Source organism: Planococcus citri, chromosome 1 (genome assembly GCF_950023065.1).
Source record: "Planococcus citri chromosome 1, ihPlaCitr1.1, whole genome shotgun sequence".
Taxonomy (NCBI): Eukaryota; Metazoa; Arthropoda; class Insecta; order Hemiptera; family Pseudococcidae; genus Planococcus; species Planococcus citri.
Genome location: NC_088677.1, coordinates 77,185,943 through 77,195,175, shown reverse-complemented (window position 1 = coordinate 77,195,175; position 9,233 = coordinate 77,185,943). Strand labels below are relative to the sequence as shown.

Here is a 9,233-nt window from a genome sequence, read left to right as displayed (position 1 = left end):
GGTGCTAACCTTAATTATTTTAATTACAATTACAGTTTCAGTCCAATTTTTCATTGAAATTTTTCGGTTTTTGGTTCAGTTTTGGTTTTGAAATTCAAAATTTCGGGTTTCAGTTTTGGTTTTGATCTTAGGTATATACAAAAATTTCAGTTTCAGTTTCGTTTTAGGTTTTTTTTTTCGGTTTTACATATTTTTTTTTTAATTTCTTCAAAATTTCTCAATCTCAGAAAACAAACTGTAGTCATGTCATAATAATTCTAAAAAAAGTATATGTATATATTTTTCAAGAATACTAATTAGTAAATTTATCAATTTCCCTGGATTTTGAGTCTCAAAAGTCAAAAATGTAAAAAAATCCCCCCCCCCAAAAAAATTTAAAAAACCTGAAAAAATCCAAACTGAAAACCGTAATAAATTATATCGGTTTAGGTTTTGGTTTCACTCACACTGCTTCATTATGCTTGTTATGGTTTTTTTACAATTTTTAAAAAACCTATGAAATTTTGGTTTTTGTTTTCAGTTAGGGTTTGAAAATGCCTAAAATTATGGATCTTGTTCGGGTTTTGGTTACGGTTTTCAGTTTTTTGCGGTTATGGTTAGCACCCCTGAGTATGGGGACGATCAGCACATGCTAAAAAAGTAGATGTACCCCTGAACAAAGCCTGTCAATTGGTGATAGCCCGTACAACAATTGCTGACGTCGACATTTGCATCAACCATGTTTTTTTCCAATATAATGATAGAAAAGTGATCAAGTAGTTATTTACTAGGGATTTTCTGTCTGTAAATAAGCCAGGTTAGTAACCATTTTTGAAAATTTCTCATCATTTCTGATACCTTGACATGCGATCTCGACATGTTGATGTAAAATTTGATGCTTAAAATTTATGTCCACAACCATGTCAACCAGTTTTTCAGAATTAAAATTTTGTTTTAGTGTTTAAAAGTCTGGTAAACAATTCAAAATAATATCATCTTGTTTGAAGAGAAGAACAAATTTTTGGTGGAATTTACAAAATTATTCATTATTTCATAAATTGCAGTTGTTGATGATATGTTGATGTTAAAGTTGATGGTCCACAATTACACCAACACCAACCGTGACCAAATTTTCAAAGGTTTCTCAAACTTTGAAAATCACACTGATATTATGGATGTATTTGTTGATTTCAAACTTCACATTGACATTAACATTGACATGTTGTCGACATGAAAATGCATTAGTTCAGTTCTCTTAGATAAGTATTGCACCGCTTCAATATAAGGAGTATATGTTCAATTTCTTATATGTATTGTACAGACTTTCCATCTATACCTCTTGGAGGTGGCCTCCGCATTGATACTGCTTTCAGCAGAGCAATGGCCGCCTTTGAGAAAATCATTTTAGGAAAAAATTTCCATTTTTGAAATTAAATTTTCAACTTTTTCATAGCAGGCAATCGACAAACATGTCGATGCAAATGTCGATCCATCCACATCTGTCACATTTGGATCCCCCATGTCGATGCAAATTTCAATCCTATGTCGGACCAATTGTCAACATGAATGTCGATCAACATTGGTCAACAATTACACCGACAATCTGGTCGAAATCAGGTCGAAATTCACATCAACATGTGATATCCAAAAGTGACTGATGTAGATGGATCAACATTTACATCAAAATTAGCATGGTCATTGTTGAAAGGGAGGGTGCCTTAGATTGGCCCTACTCACAGCTTTGCATTGTATCACAGGGATTGCACCCCTGGAGGTATGTAGGAAGGTGGCTGCTAGAGCAGAAAAAACTAAAGCAACACTCAACCCCCTACACCCCATGTATGGCTACAATGAATTACCAGAGAGCAGGCTAAAATCCAGACACAGTTTCCTGAGAACATAGTACATAAATGAATTAAGTGCTCCTGCTGAAGTTGAGCACTGTCAAAGCTGGAATACAGCATCAAGAAGCCATACTATGAGCGAATCATTGCCTCAAGGCAGCCAACTGAAACAGTACAACCTCTGGAAAACGCTGAATAGACTGAGAAGTGGAACAACATGCTCAAAATCCAATCTACACAGATGGTACTTGGCTGATGACGATCTGTGATGAGGTACAAAATGACAGACACCTTTTCAAGTGTTGATTATATGGTGACTTCAACGCGGACAAACTGGACCAGACAATTGACGATGAGGGGATGAAGTTCCTCGAATGCTGGGACAAGTAGAAAATTCAGATAGTTGACAACCGGATAAGAGAGAAAAAAATATCATGGAAAAATTATAAACGTAGAAAAATTTTGAGTTCCCTAGCAGTTTAGGAAGCTGAGTCAGAGGTCCCCAAGTGGGGTTATTTTTGAAAAAATTTTGGTTTTTTTGCCATTTTCGGATAGCAAAACATGTACACTGTACAGGTACAGTCTGTCGGTCACTCCCAAAAAAGTTTCAATTTGAGGGAAGGAGGGGGTAAAATTTTACATTTTGAAGATTCGAAAATGATACAAGTACCTAGTAAAAAAAGAAATGTTTTTTTTGGGTTATTTTGAAAAATCCAAAATCTTTAAAAATTCATTCAAATTATAAGTAGTTCCAGGAAGCTATAAAACAAATTCTGAAAACGTTTCATCGTCAATTTTTCAAAATTATAAATCTTTTTTTGAAAATTTACATTTTGAAAATCATTAGATTTTAAAACAATAGGTAGGTACCTACCTACCTACCTACCTACCTTTTGGAAAATATGTGAAAGACTTTCAAAATTTTGTGAATTTCGAAAGTTTAGTTTGACAATTTTGAAATCTGATTTTCAGAATTTCGAAAAAATAGGTGATCGATGAGAAAAATTTTCAAGTATTTTTTTTTTTTAGCTTCCTTCGCCAAAATTTTGAAGATCAAATTTTCAAATTTCAAAAACTTCAGTCACTTTTTAAATTTCTTTTAAAGCTTCCTGTACCAAAATTTCAAACACTGGTTTTAAATTTCAAAATAATATGTATTTTAAAATTTGAAATTTTGAAAATTTGATTTCCAAGATTTCAGTAAAAAAATCTACCAAAAAAACTGACGACTGGTGTTGACATTTTTGAGATTCTGAACATTTGATTTCCAAGTTTCTACAAGAGACTTAGAAAATCATGGAAGCCTAGTATTGAAATTTACTTTATGATAATCCGATATTGATAGATTGGCGGAAATCTGGAAATTTTCCATGTTTTTGCAGAAGATTGCCTCAAGATGGTGGTCTTGGGGCGAATCTGTGAATCTCACCAGTGAGGATTCTGCAGAAAATCTGGAAATTATTCAAGTTTTTATGGTCTAGGGCGAATACATAATTATATGAATCTCACAATCTGAATCTCGAGACCTATGCAGGCATAAAAAAATGGAAATTTTGAAAAATACGAAGAAATTCGAAAAATTTTAAATTTAAAAAATGATCATTCCAATGTCGGATTTTTGAAATGTAAATTTCATAATTTTGAAAAAATATTGGATGATAAAAAATTTTTAAAGTTTGTTTCATGCGTGTAGGTACCTTTCATTTGCAAAGAGTTAGAAAATCGTATTTTCATCGCAAATTTTGGTACGTATAAATTCTTTTGAAAGAGCCCAGAGTTTGATGATGTCTTAACATCCTCGATCTTCATTTGAACCAATGAAATCGAAATAAAATCCATGTACGTTACACGCCTCATAAAACTCACTGTCACGTTACGTAAAATTTATTACCACGTGAAATGAACCATTGATCTGATCTCGGGATTAGCTCTCTAAATGAACCATGAATTTCAAGTACCAGCACCGTCTCAAATTTCATAAAATGTACGTCGCATCGCATCGAGTGATGATAAAACACGACTAATTGTACCTATTATTACCGTTGGTGACGAGTTGAATTTCGAATACTTGTAAAATTCGTTGAAATTATTCTACCAAAAAATTATTCGCGTCAAATTATAAAAATGGTGTCAAATTCCGTACTAGCAGTCTATAACTGTATGTCATCTTCAAACCAATCAGACCACCAAACCGGTGACTTGGAGAAGCCACCACCATGCGATAAAAATCCAACGAAGGAAGAATCCTCACAAGACTACGACCCTCATTCGTTCGGTAATGAACATTATCCTTCCTTTTTCTGGGGAACGGCATTCAACATGTTTAAAAGCATCCTCGGAACTGGTATGTTAGCTTTGCCATTCGCTGTCAAAAGCGTCGGATACGGCGTCGCAATCGTCGGTATTTTTTTGGGAGGATGCATTTACACTCACGCTGTACATCTGTTAATGGAAGTCGAATACGAACTTTGCAAGAAACTCAAGACGCCCAATCTAACATTCCTGGGTATTGTCACAAATACTTTCGAGCAAGGACCACGCAGTGTTCGTAAATTCATTCCTGTCGCTAAATTCCTGACTTATTTCCATTACGTATTCGACAAATCCATCACAAATTCCATATACTTGATCACAATCGGTGGAAATATGCAGATTATCATCAATCATTTCTGCAATGTTGATTTAAACATCGTGTCTGCAATCTCCGCTATAATGATTGTTATAATACCGTTGTCTTTAATTCGCAATTTGAAATTCCTGGCACCTTTTTCAACCCTGACCAGCGTGTTTTGCGTGATCAACGTAATTTTGATCGTGTCCATTCCAACGGATTACGACAGTTCATCGGATCTCAAAGCGATCGCGGATATCACCAAGTTCCCCGATTTTTTCGGATTGTCTTTGGGAGCTTTCATGTGCACTTCGATAGTAGTACCTTTGAAGAACAACATGAGGTATCCGAAAACATTCACAAGCTCTTTTGGCGTCGTCAACGTCACATTATCAGCTGTTGTAGTGCTCTACTGTATCTTCGGATGTTTGGGGTATTTGAAATATGGCGACAGTCTTCAAGGAAACATTCTTTCCAATTTACCTCCGGATAGTCTGCTTACGCTCGTTGTTCTGAATCTGTACACGTTTTCTGTTTGCATCTCGTTTATATTAATGTTGTTCACGATATTCGATACAATATGGAGTAACTTATTCGTAAATCGTAAAATGAGTCATCCGATAATGGCGGAGTATGCTTTGAGAATGTTTATATGCATTACAGCTTACTGCCTCGCGGTTATTTTACCTGATTTTAAAATAATGGCTAGTTTATCAGGAGTTATGGGCACCTTAATGGAGGAAACTATGCCCATCCTTTTGCATACATTGATGGTGTTCCAGAAGAAAAAGAAAACTGCAAGAGTATATTTGTGCTTGTTGAAAGATCTCATACTACTTTCAATATGTTCGTTTTTATTTTTCGCTGCTTTAATTCAAGTTATTCGAAGTATTGTTAAGTTTTATAGCTGAATTAATTTATGTTTTTTCATTATTATTATTATTATTATTATTTTTTTAATACTTTTTGTAAAACGGTTTTGATTTTCTTGCAAAAGTAAATCGATGAGATGAATAAATTTTTTTACCAAATTTCAAGAGAATGAATTTTTTTGTGCTAGTTTTTTTTTCTTCATGTGGTCACATGATGAGGGAGTGCGACTCCTAAAAATAAGTTCTCTCAAGAGTCAAGATACAAAATTTTCAAAAGTTTTCGCCCTTGCTTCGCTCGGGCCTGTCGTCGTTTTTTTTAACATTAACTTTCTATGAAAATCACATTGTTTTGAGGCCTCTCGAATTCAAATTTTCAAAAAAACTTTCACCCTTCCTTCGCTTGAGCAAATTTGTTTCTTGTTTTGAAATTTGAAAATCCACATTTTGGGCCTCCAAAAATCCAAAACAGAGGATGAAAATTTCAAGTCATGAATATGATATCAATCGGCGAAATAGATATTTCCCCCCATATCAGTCCCCCCGCCACCTCTCAAAACCCCTCCATGAAATTATATTTGCCTTTTAAATTTTCATACCTACTTTGAAATATGTTTTAGAGAAATTGACGTTTTGGGGACAAAAATATGCTGGCAACATTTTTAGTAGGAAATATATTGTGTTTTAGAGAAACTGACGTTAGATAAATTTTCTATATTAGAAAAAATAGTTTTAGAGAAAATTTGTTGTATTCAAGATTTGTACAAAAGCTGTTTGTGTGACTCACCTTTTGAAATGAATTAAAACTTTGCGTTGTACTCAAAAATAGAGATAATTTCTACATTTGCTTCAAAAAGAGATTTTCCATTCTGAAAAAAGGCAATAGTTTGTGTGTATTTTTGGCGGTTGGGTTGTAATGAAGGATTCCATTTCAACCTATCGAAGTAGATTATTTATGATTTCAGCGTCGAACGCAAAATTGCAGTCATCTACATAGCTAAAAAGTTGTAATTTTTTTAGTGAATTTCAGAGATTTCTATTAAATAAAGTAGGTAGGTACATATTTCTCACAATCAACAAAAAAAAAACTGAAATTTGGAAACGGACTCAAATTTTTGTTTGCTGGGTAATTTTAAATGATTTTACTCAAAGCTTTCAAGGGTTCTAAGTTGCTGTAAATCAACCGAAAAAATTAACCTTCACCAAGAAATTTTTTTGGGAGGAATATCACCAACTGTGACCGAAATTGTAAGTTTTTTTTGACATCAAAATAGACTGTAAAACCCGGTGAATAAAAATCCAAAAAAAGAATTTAAGTGACTGGTATTTTTTTTTTTATTTGTGATATTTTTCAATGTGATTCGTAGTGATTTAAAATTTGATTCGACAAAAATTAATTAAAAGATGGAATAAAAAACGTGAATAGAAAATTTGAAAAATTTTATAGTCTACTTGTTGCATCTTACCTACTTTTTAGGCTGTTAAAGCTCGATCTTAAATGATATTTTGGTGATAAGAGGTAATAAAAGAATTGTTTCATGAAAAGATAGTTAAATTTTGAATTTAAATTTTACCAGTGTTTTAATTTTTGAACTGTATTTGGTATCATTTTAGAATAATAAAAAATTTCAAAATTTCAAATGCAGAGAAAAGTTTTAGAAATTTTCAACTTTTTAACCGTAATTTTAATCATTTATTGGGATTTTAACCTTAACTGGAAAAAGTACTTTTAAAAACTGTTTAACCAAAAAAAAAAAAAAAAAGATCACAAATAACCGTAACCCGAACTTTAACACTATAACCTCAAAAAATAAATTACTTCAACCGTTTTTTTTTTCGGTCAACAAGCCTGCACTGAAGTCAACCCTCCGAACTGATTATCACCATTTTCCAGCCAATCATGGAGCCTTCAGAAAAAATAAACTTTTTTCCAGCTAATTAAATCGCTCCAGAAAGCGTTGTAATCAACTTCGGCAGCTGAAAATTTGATCTTGTTATTCGATTTTCTGAACCGATTGGGGCAAGTGAATCGCAAATCTGAAGTGACGAGTTGAAAAGTGTAGGTATCTTTTAAGAGTTGAAAAATCTCAAATATTAGAAAAATTCCAATTATAGTCAATTTTTGCAACAAATTATTCTAAACTTTGTCTACCTCCCAAAATCGACCCTTTCAATCGATTTCCATCATTTCCGACGCGATTTGGAGCCTCCAGCAAAAGTCAACTTTTCTCCAGCAATTTTAAATCACTCCAGAAGACGTTGTAATCAACTTCGGCAGTTCTTCTGAATCGATTAGGGCAGATGAATCGCTAAGCCAAGGGGCGAGTAAAAAATGTATTTTTTTACAAATTAAAAATGGCGGAGTATGCTTTGAGAATGTTTCTATGTATTACGGCTTACTGCCTCGCGGTTATTTTACCTGATTTTAAAATAATGGCCAGCTTAGCAGGAGTTCTTGCGATATTAATGGAGGAAGCTATGCCTATCTTTTTACATGCATTGATGCTAGTCCAGAAGAAACAGAGAACTGCAAGAGTATGTTTGTGCTTGTTGAAAGATCTCATACTTCTTTCTATAGGTTCGTTATTATTTTTCGCTGCTTTAATTCAAGTTATTCTAAGTATTGTTGAGTTTTATAGCTGAATTAAATACATTTGAAGAGTGATATTCCAAAACTCGCTTTGTCCATTTTTATCAAAGTTGGGTTTTCAGTGGTACTTGGTAGATGAAGTATTAACTCACATTCCTACATCATCAACCTACCAAAATGAGGTGTTAAACTCACCTAAATAGCCAATTCACTAAAAATTTTTGAAAAAATAATGTTCCAAAACGCGCTTTGTCCATTTTTATTGAAATTTTTTTCAGCAGTATTTAGTGGATGAAATGTATACCTACACTCCTACATCATAAATCCACCCAAATAAAGTGCTAAACTCGCCTAAAAAGCCAATTTACCCGTTTAAAGGGAAACTGTTTTTCCTCTCTCCTGAAAAGTTGTGAAAATGGACAAAGCGAGTTTTGGAATATCACTCTTCATTTTTAAAATTTTTTTGTGTTTTTTTATAACAACCGCCACTCCTCTCTGTCTTGAGCTCATGTGGCTGCTATGCTCTCACAATTGAGCCAACTACTTTCCGGACTATATTGGTCCACCTTGTTGTAGATCTTCCTTTCCCTTGTGTTCCAGGGACCTTGCCAAAGAGAATTCCTTTTTCAATGTTTTCCAGTCCTCTTCTGGCTACATGTCCAAAATAAATTATTAGTCATTATCATGGTTTCACATATTTTAATTAGCCTGGTTGGTTCTTGCAGTTGTTCCACAATTGATGCATTTGTACAGTATGGAGTACATACATATCGCACCTCGGGAGTTATAAGGTCACATCTCAAAAAAGTGAAATTTTACAGGAGAGTGATTTTCTTTTTTTTAAAAACTTGATTCATTATTTTTATCAACTTATAATTAATTGTGAGGGATCAATAGCACCTCATTTTAAAGATCTGGTATCATTTAGCATAAGAACACTTTGAAAAATAAAATCTTAAAGAGGAAATATTTCAATGTTTGGAAAACATTTTGAGTTATAACCTTTCATTAAAGTTGATGTGGAGGCGAAAGGAAGCATCCAAAAAAAATTTCATGATAGCAAGGTTGTAGAGAATTAAATTTCCAATCGACCTAATGTCGTTAGTTTTTTTCTAAAGTGCTTAGTTTTTGAGTTTTTCTCAAAAAACTAAAATTTCATGATATGTGCAAATTCATTTTTCTGAAAAGTGATCAATTTAAAAAAATTTTTCCATTTGGTACAAACCAATAAAAAATGCACTCCTTGTGACTATTTCTAACTGACAAACATTCAAAACAATCAAAACTATGTGTTAACACTTTGTATGTACGAAATTTGCTCAAAAAAGGTGGAGTTTTTT

General features: G+C 33.2%; 1 protein-coding gene across 1 annotated transcript; it reads left to right on the top strand.

Moving 5' to 3' along the window:
- Positions 1 to 3,583: 3,583 nt before the first annotated feature.
- Positions 3,584 to 5,442, top strand: LOC135833719 (proton-coupled amino acid transporter-like protein pathetic). The gene has a single exon (XM_065347479.1). It carries the CDS (start codon positions 3,948 to 3,950, stop codon positions 5,343 to 5,345), a length of 1,398 nt encoding a protein of 465 aa, XP_065203551.1. The 5' UTR covers positions 3,584 to 3,947; the 3' UTR covers positions 5,346 to 5,442.
- Positions 5,443 to 9,233: the final 3,791 nt, after the last annotated feature.